Genomic DNA, 14,376 nt, shown 5'->3' with positions numbered 1-14,376 from the left:
CTGAGATTTTCCTCTTCTCCTTACTCACCACAATGTGGTTGGAGCAGAGATAAGCTCCATAAGCAACACAACAAAGGCAAGCTTCCACTTTATCAAGGAATCAGGTAATTGGCTGGACTGTGCAGGGAGCCCTGAAGAGTGTTCTGTTAACAGTGTCTGCCTTTGCGTTTTTTTGTTTAGTATCTGGGTCTGTAGACTCAGGGCTCAGAAGGATTCATTACCCAGGGGAAGAAGGAAATGTTGAGGGTACCCCTGTCCAGCAAGAGACATTCTCCCCAGGAAGATCAATTCTAGATGCTCTGCCTTGCCTTCAGTGTGTGTCATGTGTTTTCCAATGTGGACTCATTTCGAATGCATGCACTGTTGTGACTTACTCGCTGTGTGTCCTTGGACAAATGACCTTACCTCACTTTGCTTCAGTTTCCTGATCTGTAAGACTGGGTAATAAAAGGTCCTATTTTCTAGGATGGTTATGAAGATCCAATAAGATGTTGCACGTGTTAACACTTAGTGCAGTTTCTGGCCCCTGGTGAGCACAGACACGATGGGTTAGGTTGTGCTGTGGTAACAAACAATCCTTAAAGTTTCAGGGACTGAAACAACAGAGATTTGTTTCTCACTCATGCTCCCTGGATATGGTGGGTTAGCAGCGGGTGTCTGCTCTGCATTTGTCCTCACACGGGGACCCAGACGGAGGGGGGATGGGGCTTCATCTTCATTCATCCATGATTGTCAAGACAGGAAAAAGGGGAAGTGCTAAAGTGGGCACCAGCTTTAGAGTTTCCACCTGGAAACTTTTATTGGCCAAACAGGTCATGTGACCACCCCCAGCTTTCCATGGAGAGGGAAGGGCAATCCTATTACATGGTGGAAAGCCAGAAATATTTAGTTATCAGCACTAATGACAACCATGGCACTATCAAATGACCCTTGCTTTAGTACAATTATATTGTCGTTATCATAATAACAGAATATGTTTTGTTGTTTTTATTTCTGTCATTCATCATTATCATGCTTCATGTACTTAATCTGGCTTCAAGAATCCTGAAACATTTCCCTCTAGTGCCGAAGCTGGGTTCCCATCTCTTTAAGAAAACATACCTGAGATTATTATTAATGATGACATAAATTAATAATAGCTCCCACTTGGCCCCAGACCATGGACTTCACAAATATCATCTCATTTAATCCTCACAGTTCTCTTTTGAGATAGGTCCTACTATTGTCCCCACTCTACAGATGACGAAACTGAGGCTCAGGAACGTGAATTTACTTGTTGGGCTCATAAATGGCAGAATGGACTTGGCCCCCAAATCCATACCCTAAGTTGCCTTGCTGAACTGTCTGCTAAGAATATGTTGTCTTAGCCTCTGGATCTTTATTTTTATTTTTTTTATTTTTTATTTTTTGCGGTACGCGGGCCTCTCACTGTCGTGGCCTCTCCCGTTGCGGAGCACAGGCTCCGGACGCGCAGGCTCAGTGACCATGGGTCACGGGCCCAGCGGCTCCGCGGCATGTGGGATCTTCCTGGACCGGGGCACGAACCCGTGTCCCCTGCATCGGCAGGCGGACTCTCAACCACTGTGCCACCAGGGAAGCCCAGCCTCTGGATCTTTAAATGGGGAAGCAGTGGTTGTCTGGGTGAAGAGTGCTGGAGACACTATGCACGATCATTGTTGAAACCCACAGAAACGGGTTCATCGCTGGGACCCATCCACTCTTTTCTGTCCTGTTTTCCCCTCTTCTCAGCCCTGGAATCACCCCAGGCTCCATCCTCATGAATTTCTCCATTCCCTAAATATTCCACATCCATTGAAGCCTCTGAGCCTTTGCTCACTCAGTCCCCTCATCCTTTCCTCCATCCTTCATGTCTTGCACACCCCAGCTCATCCCTCAAGGACCAGCCCCAATTTTCCCCCTTTGGGGAACACCCACCCCACCCCCACCCCCAGGCAGAGCCAATCCCATAATCTGTCTGCTCCCATGGCATTTTGTACATTAATAAATCTAAACCTTTTCTACACACACACATACTCACAATACAGTCCTTTTAGAGGAGGGAAGAAATTATTCTTTGTTTTTAATTAATGCCAGCTCTCTCATCCCAACTTTTAATACTACCACCTCATTTGTCTTATTAAGTACTTAGTTTTGCTTTTAATTAGTGCTGTTTATTTTCACTGAATTTTAATTGTCAGTGCAGGGTCTCAGCAGACCTTGGTAAGGATGCTTTACAAATGTTTCTTGTCCTCCTGCACCACCTCAGCTTCGGTGGCAGTGTCTCTGAGGTAAAGGAGGCGGGGGTTCTGGGGGTGGCTGAAGGCAGGTGTGTTTTTTTTCCATACCTCAGCCGATTCTGGTTGCCTTTGAGATTACTGTTTGCTTCAAGGTAGCTGGTCTATGAAGACACATAGAGCTTAGGAGCGTTGCAATGGCAGAAATTCAATTCAGATTTGACTTCAGGAGAAAAAACAGGAACATATTGGCTCATATGTTCAACATATGGTACCAAAAAGACCAGGATTGATTCAGGTGTGGCTGGATCCAGCATTCCAGCAGTGTCATCAGGAATCAGTCCCTCTCCATCTCTCAGCTCTACTTTCATCCCTTCACAGACCTTTGCCATTTGGTGGCAAAAGTGACCAGTAGCAGCTCCAGGCTTCTGTTCTACCAGTTTAGCAATCCCATTGGGAAAAGAGTGCTTCTTTCCATATAGTTCCAGCAAAAATCTTAAGGCGTGCCTTCATTGGTCCAGATTGGGACATGTGCCTATCCCTGAACCCATGGGGCATCATACACTGATTGATCAGAGATGGATCATTGGCCCACCTCTAGGGACCAGGTTTGGGTGCCCCCTCATCTGAGCCACACAGATTGATACTGAGAGAGGGATGGTTTCCCAAAGGAAAATTGGGGTGCTGTTACTCAAAAAAAGAAGGGATAAGTGCAGGACAGGCAAAAAACAAGAAATATCTACCCCAGGTGTCCACTGCAGTGTCTCACTCAGACCTATACAAACACCTGGAATTTAGACATTTGTTTTCCTCCCCAGCCCCACCCTCAAATAACACTAACAGGGCTTCCCTGGTGGCGCAGTGGATGAGAGTCCGCCTGCCGATGCAGGGGACACAGGTTCGTGCCCTGATCCGGGAAGATCCCACGTGCCGCGGAGCGGCTGGGCCCGTGAGCCGTGGCCGCTGAGCTTGTGCATCCGGAGCCTGTGCTCCACAACAGGATAGGCCACAACAGTGAGAGGCCCGCGTACTGAAAAACAAACAAACAAACAAACAAAAAAAACCCACTAACAGTGACCTCCTTGCCTAATACTTAAAAAGCATTTTATATTACCAGGCCCCTGCACATGTGTTAACCCTTCACCTCTTCCTAACAACCCTTCAAAGTTGGCATGACAAAGATGGGAATTTTTATGTCCTCATTTTACAGATGCAAAAACTGAGGCCCAGAATGATTAAGTGATGTGCCAGGAAATGAATAGTGGAGCTAAGGTTGGATCCCAGGACTGTGGGTCCAAGGCCGGCAATTGTTCTACAACAATGGGCTGTACTATCAGCCAGCTTTTGCTGCATGACAAACAAAGCACCCCACAGATTAGTGGTTTAGAACAACAGCCTTTTTTTTTTTTTTTAATGTGGACCATTTTTAAAGTCTTTATTGAATTTGTTACAACATTGCTTCTGTTTTATGTTTTGATTTTTTGGCTACGAGGCATGTGGGATCTTAGCTCCCCAACCGGGGATCAAACCTGCACCCCCTGCATTGGAAGGCGAAGTCTTAACCACTGGACTGCCAGGGAAGTCTCATTAGCCATTTATTTATCTCAAGATTGTTTAAGTCAGTGACTGGGTTGAGTTCAGCTGGGCAGTTCTTCTGGTCTAGGCTGGACTTGGATGATCTTGGCTGGGCTTGTTCACATCTGTGGTCAGCTTGTATGTTGGCTGGGCCTGGCTAGTTTATGATGGCCCCCCACCACCACAAACGTGGCCTCTATAAACTGCCAAAGTTGCAGAGCAGTGCGGGATGAGCTCTGTGCCTGCCTTAAAAACCCGTAAGATGGGGACTGTCCTATGGAATTTCTTGAAGGCTCATGGCAGGCACCATCTGTTATTGCCATATGGTGATGGGAGACCCATAGGGAGGTGACAGTAAGTTTGCTCTGTTTCAAGGCCAGGAGCACAGAGGTGCCTTCATCTCGAGCATCTCTGAGGCCTGTCTCTGTCCTTGTCTTGGATGCCAGCCAGCTCAGCACGGAAGGAGTCAGGCCTTGTCATTCTAGCTTTGGCCCGGTTCAGGGGAGGCTGGGGTTGTCCCGTCTGGCTCTAGGAGCAAAGAGAAGCTAGCAGCAGCCTGCACCCTCTGGATGTAGCTGGACCTGTAAGGGATGCTGGGGCTCTGAGAGAGGAGGCTGGAATGGCAAGGCTTGCAGGCGTGTGGAGGGGCACTCAGCTCTATCAGTAGTAGGCAAGGCAGGAGACCACCATCTTTCTCTTTGCTGAACCAAGTGTTCTCGCCATGGCAAATGTATATAGGAACCCTTAGTGCCTGGCAAATGGTCAAAGCTGGATGCATGGTTGAGGCAGAATAGAATATATTCAGTTCACTTCTCAAAGCCCTTCTGTGGCTCCTACATCACTCAGAGTAGAAGCTTAAAATGGTCCTGATGATCTGATGTCCCTTACCACCCCCACTGCTGCTTCGGCTCCCACTTACCTGCCCCCTTGCTCACTCTACTCCGGCCACTCTGCACTCCTTGTCGTTTCTCCAACTAACCAAGCACATACTCACCCCAGGGCCTTTGCACTTACTTTCCCCTCCAACTGAGAAGGCTCTGCCTCACATAGCCACGTGGCTCAGTCCGTTACCCGCTTCAGTCAGGTCTTTGCTCAAATATCATTTCTCAGTGAGCCCCCATGTGACCACGACCAGCTTTTTTGCTTGTTTGTTTTGTTTTGTTTTGTGTTTGCCGAGCCTTGCAGCTTACGGAATCTTAGTTCCCCAACCAGGGATTGAACCCGGCCCCCTGACAGTGAGAGCTCCGAGTCCTAACCCCTGGACCACCAGGGAATTCCTTGACCACCTACTTAAAATCAAACTTCCCTGTCAATCACCGATCCTCCTTCCCTGTTTTTCTCTAAAGCACTCATCACCAGTTAATATGCTTCACATTTGACTTACTGTTTCCCCACGAGAAGGTAAGCTCCATGAGGACAATGATTTTCCTTTTTTATTTGTTTTAATGCTGTATCCCCAGTGTCTAGAACAGTGTCTGGCACATAGTAATAGATGTTCTATAAATATTTTTTTTATTCTTCCCATTTCTCAAGAGAAGCTGGTAAACTGTATTTTTAATTAAATCCCGTGCTTTTAAAATATTGGCTTAATTTTCCTTTTAAAAAATACGGCTTGGGGGCTTCCCTGGTGGCTCAGTGGTTGAGAGTCTGCCTGCTAATGCAGGGGACACGGGTTCGAGCCCTGGTCTGGGAAGATCCCACATGCCGCGGAGCAACTGGGCCCGTGAGCCACAACTACTGAGCCTGCGTGTCTGGAGCCCATGCTCCGCAACAAGAGAGGCCGCGATAGTGAGGGGCCCGCACACCGCGATGAAGAGTGGCCCCCGCTTGTCACAACTAGAGAAAGCCCTCGCATAGAAACGAAGACCCAACACAGCCAAAAGTAAAACAAACAAACAAACAAACAAAAAACCTGCTTGGGCCAAACAAAAACATAGTTTCAGCCTGGATGCTGTTCGTGGAGGCCCTCCAACCTCACTCCACCCTTGTTTGGAGCCCTTGGTGTAAGTTGCATTTCTCACGCCGTCAGACAGTCCAGGTGATTTTTTTCCAGGTTCTTTTTTTTTTTTTTTTTTTTGACATCTTTAATGGAGTATAATTGCTTTACAATGGTGTGTTAGTTTCTGCTTTATAACAAAGTAAATCAGTTATACATATACATATGTTCCCATATCTCTTCCTTCTTGCGTCTCCCTCCCTCCCACCCTCCCTATCCCACCCCTCTAGGTGGTCACAAAGCACCGAGCTGATCTCCCTGTGCCATGTGGCTGCTTCCCACTAGCTATCTATTTTACGTTTGGTAGGGCATATATGTCCATGCCACTCTCTCACTTTGTCACAGCTTACCCTTCCCCCTCCCCATATCCTCAAGTCCCTTCTCTAGTAGGTCTGTGTCTTTATTCCCGTCTTACCCCTGGGTTCTTCATGACCTTTTTTTCCCCTTAGATTTCATATATATGTGTTAGCATTCGGTATTTGTTTTTCTCTTTCTGACTTACTTCACTCTGTATGACCGACTCTAGGTCCATCCACCTCACTACAAATAACTCAATTTCATTTCTTTTTATGGCTGAGTAATATTCCATTGTATATATGTGCCACATCTTCTTTTCCAGGTTCTTAATTGAGCAGAGATAGGCTGGACTCAGGAGAAGAGGGAAGGGGCAGGAAAAAAGACAGAGGGACGGAACTGACTGGGCACCATCCGAGCTGGTGGCTGCAGGTTCTGCTGCGAAGCATCTGGTTTAATTCCAACACTGTGGGGCTGGGAGGCTGACTGTAGCATTGAACTCTACGCAGACAGCTGCAGCTCACACTGGTTCCCTGCAGCGCCCTGAAGTGCCGCGTATGGCCCCTGCCAGCCCAGCCCAGGCCCACCGTGTCACTCTTAGACACCTGCTGTGGCTCTGAAGCTAAATGGACTTTCAGAGTTGTTTTTTCAGTTCAACTAAAACCAGCAGAAGACCTTGGAGGTTCTGGGGGATGGAGGCACCGTTGCTTAACAAACTGTGCTAAAGGGAGTCAGGGGAGAAGTAGGTAGAACAAAATGTAGAGGGAGAAAGGCAGGGTTCTGAAATCTGGCTTTTCTGGGCTTGGGACAGGGTCTTCATGTTATTTTAAGATGCAGGTGGCATAAAGATTAGTACCAAGCTGTGGAGGTGGGCAGATCTGGAACAAGGCCTGGCTGTGTCACTTACATGCAGATTTATTGAGTGCCCACTGCACTCATGGAGCTCTGTGACTTGTGTGAAGATTTATTGAGCATCTACTATATACCACACTCAGGACTGGCTGCAAAGTGAAAAGTGCAGGGCCCCTTGTTCAAATATTATAAAGAATTTCAAGATGATGACAGTAGAGCATTAAGCCAAGTGTGGGCCTATCTAAGTACAGGGTCCTTCTAAGCTTAGGATCCTTCTGTGCATGGGGCACTGTGCACCTGTATAGGTCGCAGGCCCATGAAGCTAGCCCTGCATGCACTGGAGTTACAACTGTTGAACAAATACAGACCTGGGCCCTGCTCTCATGGACCTTACAGAATAGGTGGGGAGACAAAGAGCGAATAAGTAAAAAATAATAATAATTGCAAATCACAATAACTATTATAAAGGAAACAAACAGGATGCAGTGAGAGTAAGTAAGGGTAAGAGGAGGTGACTTAGAGAGTATAGTCAGGGAAGGCTTCTTGGAGGAGGTGACGTTTGAGCAGAGACCAGCAGAGCGTGAGAAGAAACCAGACATGAGAGAGTGAGAGGAAGATGCTATCAATTCAGAGAAACAGCAGAGGCAAAAGCCTGGCAGCTGGAAAAGCCAGCATGTCTGGAGCATGGTCCAGGATATACAAGAGTAGCAGACAGAGGGTCATGACAGCTGTTTGAGGTCACGGAGAGAGTCTTAAACCTTATATGCAATGGACAGCCGTTGAAGCACTTTATTATTTATCTTTTAAATAAGTCATTTATTTTTGAGTAGCCAACATATCCACATGGTTGCAAATACAAAGGGGTATCATGTGAAAATTCTTCCCATCTCAGTCCCAGCCTCCCAGTTTCCCTGCATAGAGGCAAACAATGTTGTCCATTTCTTGTGTGTTCTTTGCAGAGATACTTTATGCAGATACAACCCCAAATCCCATGCACATATCCTACTTGCCCTTGTGCACACAGATGGTGTTGTTCTGGAATATTGTTCTACACCTTGGCCTTTCCACTTGACAGTTAATCTTGGTGATCAGTCCGTATCCATCATAAAGAATCTCATTATTCTTTACAGCTGTGCAGTCCTCCACCGTACAGATGCACCAACATCCAGCTAGCCAGTGCTTGTTATTCGGCATTTAGATTGATTCATTGACTAAAGCAGGTCATTGGGAAGCCCACTTAAACTCTCTGTGACTCAGTTACTCATCTGTGAAATGGAATAAGAAGAACATCTACCTTCTAAGGCTACTGTGAGGATTAAATGAGATAAAACCTGAAGGCACTTAGCAGGTACCAAGCCCTTGAACTAGCGATTGTTGCTGTTGCTTTCATTCCTAAAAGCAGACTGTTCCCTGGGGCTCACACCCGGGCTGTGGGGGACCCTGTGCCCAGGAAAGACCTGAGCCTCTGGCTTCCAGGGGAGGCAATTATTTTACGCTTTCTGAACTTGCAGCTGCAGCACTAGATTTAAGCCAGGGCTTTGACTCTGGTGGAGCCGAAGCATGTGATCTTTCAGAGTCTCCAGTCAGGGGTCTGGGTGGGCAGGTCTCTGTTCGTTGCTGAGGCTGAGGTGGGAATGCAGCCAGGGGGCCAATGGCCATCAAACACTTGTCAGAACCCAACAATCTGAAGTCCAGGGAGGAGTGTCCTACAGGTGTGAACACAGTGGTGCGTAAGCACCTGGGCTTTAGAGACAGAGTTCAAGGACTGGCTCTGCTACTTGGTAGCTGTGTGATTTTGAGCAGGTGGCTTAACCACTCTGGGTCTCAGCTTTCTCGCCTGTAAAATGAGGATAACACCACTTACCTAGGAGTAAGACTATAAGGATAAAGGCTTAAGGACTGTAAGGATAAAAGTTTCATTATTTAATGAAGCTATGGAATTTGGCACATAGTAGATGCCCAAGAAATGTTAGTCCTTACTGTCGGATAAATTGTGATCTAGGAGAAGTAGGAAAAGGGAGTTACCATTCTACAAGTGCTTACTGTGCATCAGGGACCGTGGAGGTGCTTAAACTCATCATCTCAGTGACCCCAAGGTTCTGCTGCGGTCCTAGGGCTGGAACACACATTTATCTGACACACACACCTCTACCTCTGCTCCTGGGATCAATGGTTGGTTTCCCTCTGCTGGTCCTCCCTGGCTTCCTGTCCATTATGGTGATGCTTTCTCTGTAGAGGGCAATGAGAAAGATGGGATGATCTGAAAATGTCAGGGGCTCACCATTGGACTTTCTCCGTTTCTGTTAACTCACCCTTAAACTTGAGATCTTGGCGGGACTTCGTGGAGTATTATTTGCAGGCAGGCAGGGGATATGTTAGGATCCAGCTCTGTCAGATTGGAAATGCTTAAGCAGCTTGCCTGGGGTGACATAATGAGCTCCGGGACCAGAGCCCCGCTTTCCCTAAGATTCTCCCCTCTACTTTCACATGAAGTCAAGTTCTCTGGAAGCAGAACCTGAGACAGGTTTTAAAAAAAATTTTATTGAAGTATAGTTGATTTGCAGTGTTGTGTTAATTTCTGCTGTAAAGTGACTCAGTTATACATATATATATATATTTCATATTCTTTTCAATTATGGCTTATCACAGGATATTGAATATAGTTCCATGTGCTATACAGTAGGACCTTGTTGTTTATCCAATTCTATATATAATAGTTTGTACCTGCTAATCCCAAACTCCCAATACTTCCCTCCCCCACCCTGCTCCCCCTTGGCAACCACAAATCTGTTCTCTGTGAGTCCGTTTTTGTCCCTTAGATATGTTCATTTGTGTCATATTTTAGATTCCACATATAAGTGATATCATATGGTATTTCTCTTTCTTGTTCTGACTTATTCGCTTAGTATGATAATCTCTAGGTCCATCCATGATGCTGCAAATGGCATCATTTCATTCTTTCTTATGGCCAAGTGCTATTCCATTGTATATATGTACCACACCTTCTTTATCCATTCCTCTGTCGTGAACACTTAGGCTGTTTCCATGTCTTGGCTATTGTAAGTAGTGCTGCTGTGAACACTTGGGTGTATGTATCTTTTCAAATAAGAGTTTTGTCCTGATATATGCCCAGGAGTAGAATTGCTGGATCATATGGTAACTCTATTTTTAGTTTTTTGAGGAACCTCCATGCTGTTTTCCATAGTGGCTGCACCAATTTATATTCCCATCAACAGTGTAAGAGGGTCCCCTTTTCAGTTAGTCATGGCCCTGGGCTGCTCCCTGAGGTGGGGATAGCTTCCTAGAGATCTCTGGACAAGGCAGCTGCTCTCTTTGGCTGAGGGCAATGCTCTGTAAAATGGGGCTACCATAAGCCCCTAGTTGCTAACACTCCTAGAGGCTGGGGGTGGGGTGGGAGCACCACCTGTAAAGGGCATCAACAATTTCTGCTATACCCACTCACCTCCACCTGCGTCTCCACCCCCAGCTGAGATGTGGACCCATGACCTTCTTTCTCTGGGTTGTTACTCCAGTTGTTCAAATAGCCTTGATTACTCAGGCTTCCCTCTCCAGGCCCAGGCTGCTTGACCGGGGCAAGGGGCCCATCCTGGGATGTTACACTCTGAGAAGCCTGGGTGGCAAAGCTGAAATAACCAATGCTGTCCAGGGTGGCTTCTGGCCTGGAGGGACAGAGCTGGGTGGTTTCCATGGGGCGGCCAGCCAGTGAGTTTGGACTTCGCAGGCAGAATTTTAATAGGAAATGAGCTCCCGGTATGCCTGGCTGAATGCAAGAGAGGGTGGGCAAGCCACGTTCTGCCTTGAGGGCAACAGAATTTGGAGATCAGAGTTCCTGGGAGGGGACAGTGTATTCCTTGTCCCAGCTCCCCGCCCCCCACCTCCTGGGATCCTCCAAAGTCAGTGCTGCCTCTCTGCCTCAAAGCAGGAGGCGAGGCAATCAAATGAACGTTCGGCTGTCCAGACCAAGGGCAGCTGAGGACGCTCATTACCGGGAACTGAAGCTCTCGGTACCAGCAGGGACCAGGGGTTCCCAGGGGGCCCAGAGCAGCCTCATTCAGCTCTTGGCACAGGCAATAATGAGACGTTAAGGTTCTTTTCAGCAGATTTCCTTCACAACAGGAGTCATCTCTCCTTTCTTTCTGTCTTCAAAGTGGAAACAGTGAAATGGTCATCTTAATCTGGGAAGATTATGTTAACCACCCGAGAGCAGATGAAATGGCTTTTCTCTAAGGGGCCTTTCCTTCCCTGTGTCCAACCATCAGCCCCCCGATCCCCGGTTTCACCCACACGAAGATTTAATAATTGCACTGGCTGTAGAATAGGAAAGAGAGTTCTCTCCCTGTTCACCTCCCAACTGCTCATCTGTTCAGCTTCCTAGGAAAAAAGACTGTGTTATACCAAGACCTTCAGGGAAATCAGAACGGGAAATCAGAACCCACTGGACACAGTGACCTACCTTCTAAGGCTTTTTAAAAAAATAAGTTAAATGTGATCTCCATTGTCTCTTTCCGCTTATTCTTTTTAGAGATTTATTTATTTATTATTTATTTATTTATCTTCTTCTTCTTATTATTATTTTTGGCTGTGTTGGGTCTTAGTTGCGGCATGCGGGATCTTTTGTTGCACCACGCAGGCTCTTCATTGTGGTGCACGGGCTTCTGTCTAGCTGTGGCAGCGAGTTTTCTCTTCTCTGGTTGTGGTGCTCAGGCTCCAGGGCGCGTGGGCTCTGTAGTTTGCGGCATGCAGTTTCTCTAGTTGAGATGCATGAGCTCAGTAGTTGTGGCGCGTGGGCTTAGTTGCCCCATGGCATGTGGGATCTTAGTTCCCTGACCAGGGATCGAACCCACGTCCCCTGCATTGCAAGGCGGATTCTTTACCACGGGACCACCAGGGAAGTTCCTCTTTCCCCTTATTCTTTGCTTAGACCTGGGGGAGGGGGAAGGAGGGGAAGTTCAGAAAGGACATAAGCTTGGCTGAGTTCAGCTAAACTTAGTGTTGATGGTGACTCATTCACGCATTCAACAAATACTTATTAAGTGCCTTCTATGTGCCAGGCGCTATGCTGGGTATTGGACATTAAGCAGAGAACAAAACAAAGAGTTCTGCAAGAGGCTTACACTTTAGCAGGGAGATTCTAACCGTGATGGTGCTGTTTTCACAAGCTGTGATTTATGTTTGTGATGATCTCCCTGGTCACTGTGTAGAGCATGGACTGAAGTGGGCCAAGGGCAGAAACAGAGAGACCGGTGAAGAGGCTCCTGTAGTAAGCCAGGTCGGGATAGTAGTGGTTTGAATCAGCATAGTAGCAATTTAGGCACAGAACATTGGGAAGATTCTGGATCTATTATGACAGTGAAGCCAACATGACTTTCTGATGGCTTGGGTGTAGAGTATTAAAAAGGAAGCAAGCCAGGGATGACTCTGGCATTTGGGACCTCAAAACTCTGAGACATGGGTTTGTTTTCTTTTTGACCTGACCAAGTCCAAGTTGACTAGTACATGAGTCAGATGACTTCCTCTAGTAGAAAGACCCTGGATTGGAGTTAAGAGTTCTGACCCTCCCGCCTGGATATGTGGTCTTGCATCAACAATGAATGGGATGAACACGGATTAAAGGGAGGAAGTTCTTCCCTCTGATCCATTTCTGCCACAAGGGAGCTGTGACAGTTTCCCTCTTGGGGCCTGAAAGTCCCCATCTGGAAAGCGGAGAAGCTGGATGAAGTTCCGTTTCTTCTCTGTATCCCCCAGAGTGCTTGGCATAGACCAGAGACCTGAGAAATAAAGGGTGATTGAATGACTGTTTGCATGATGTCCTTTCTGTGCTGTTGTTTTCCAGGAGCGCTGGGCTTCTACCATGACTGACACCGTGTTCAGCAACAGCTCTAGCCGTTGGATGTGTCCCAGTGACCGACCCCAGCAATCAAAGTAAGTTGCTGGGTGTTCCTGGGAGTTGTTTGCTTTGGGGCAATGAGGTCCCGATCTACACTTGAAGGAGGAGAGGAATAGCAAGGAAAGAAATTTCCCTCCCTGGGGTGGAAGAAAAAGAACCTAGTGGGAGTTTGTCGTGGAAACTTCACTGATTTTACTTCTTTGCAAGGTTGGAGTAACAAGATTAAATTCTGAGCTCCATGCCCTAAATGAGAGGTGGCTTGGTGGAATGGAAACAGCACTGACCTGGTGGTTAGAATCAGACTTGGTTCTGGTTCTAGATCTGAGCTACTCTGGGTGAATCTCTTTCCCTTCTCTGGGCCTTGGTTTCCTCATCAATTAAATAAGGAAGTTGGACTAGATCAGAGATTGCAAACTGTCAGGCCACCAGCTGACTCTGACTTGCAGAAATGTGTTTTTTATTTTTTATTTTTGGCCTAATCATTTAAAAATTGGGAAATTTCACATAAAATAACTTCACATACTCTTTCCAGTAACTATTATACCTGAATCAGTGGTGTGCTGGATCTGTACCATGGTGGTTCCTTAGAGCTGATGTTAAATTTTCAGGAATTTTGCAAGTCAGTTGTTAAACATGGCCAGTATTAAAAATTAAGTTGTATAGTTTTACAATTAAATTATATTAAACACAAAGGTGGTGAATACTTAACGTTAATCACTTCTTATTTTTTTTAAACATCTTTATTGGAGTATAATTGCTTTACACTGGTGTGTTAGTTTCTGCTTTATAACAAAGTAAATCAGCTGTACATATACATGTATCCCCATATCTCCTCCCTCTTGCATCTCCCTCCCATCCTCCCTATCCACCCCTCTAGGTGATCACAAAGCACCGAGCTGATCTCCCTGTGTGATGCAGCTGCTTCCCACTAGCTACGTGTTTTACATTTGGTAGTGTATTTATGTCCATGCCACTCTCTCATTTCATCCCAGCTTACCCTTCCCCCTCCCCATGTCCTCAAGTCTGTTCTCTATGTCTGCGTCTTTATTCCTGTTCTGCCCCTATCACTTCTTAATTATTTTACTATGTTTTGTTATTCTCCATGTTATTTGTGCCTATGATACCTGTATGGTGAAATACTATATAATAGTACATTACTGCATGTTTCCTCCCAGTTCTGCATTTAGTGACATCATATAGGTACTCGAAATCAGCCACAGTGGGACTTTTTCTCCAGAGGTTCAACTGTTAAACATTTACCAGCACACACTGCCTGAAGACCTTTACAGTCTAAGTCTGTTGTTTATCATCCCTGCAGATTTTCACTCAAAGGTCTTATTTTTTAAACGCTTGGTAATTTTTTATTGTTAGCTCAATCTGTGAGAATCCTGGGGATCTACCATGGGAATATTTTCTTCAGAGAGATTTGCACTTGCTTCTGCCAGGAATCAGGTGTGCTGCTCACCCAGGATGTGACCTGAGCTCCCTTAGAGGGTTCTGTCTCAAAGTGGGGGTCT

The 14,376-nt window shown here is 46.4% G+C and overlaps 1 protein-coding gene across 4 annotated transcripts in view; it reads left to right on the top strand.

Annotated features, from left to right (window-relative positions):
* Positions 1–14,376, top strand: part of RPH3A (rabphilin 3A) — a 301,610-nt gene that overhangs the window by 226,153 nt on the left and 61,081 nt on the right. For all 4 annotated transcript variants that reach the window (XM_082641651.1, XM_082641652.1, XM_082641649.1 and 1 more), the window contains one exon: positions 12,806–12,894. In XM_082641651.1, coding sequence (XP_082497777.1) covers positions 12,824–12,894 — 71 coding nt within the window. In that variant the 5' untranslated portion in view covers positions 12,806–12,823. The remainder of the gene's footprint in view (positions 1–12,805; positions 12,895–14,376) is intronic.

Source organism: Mesoplodon mirus (genome assembly GCF_964341445.2).
Source record: "Mesoplodon mirus genome assembly, chromosome: 13".
Lineage (NCBI taxonomy): Eukaryota > Metazoa > Chordata > Mammalia > Artiodactyla > Ziphiidae > Mesoplodon > Mesoplodon mirus.
This window is presented reverse-complemented; position numbering and strand designations above follow the sequence as displayed.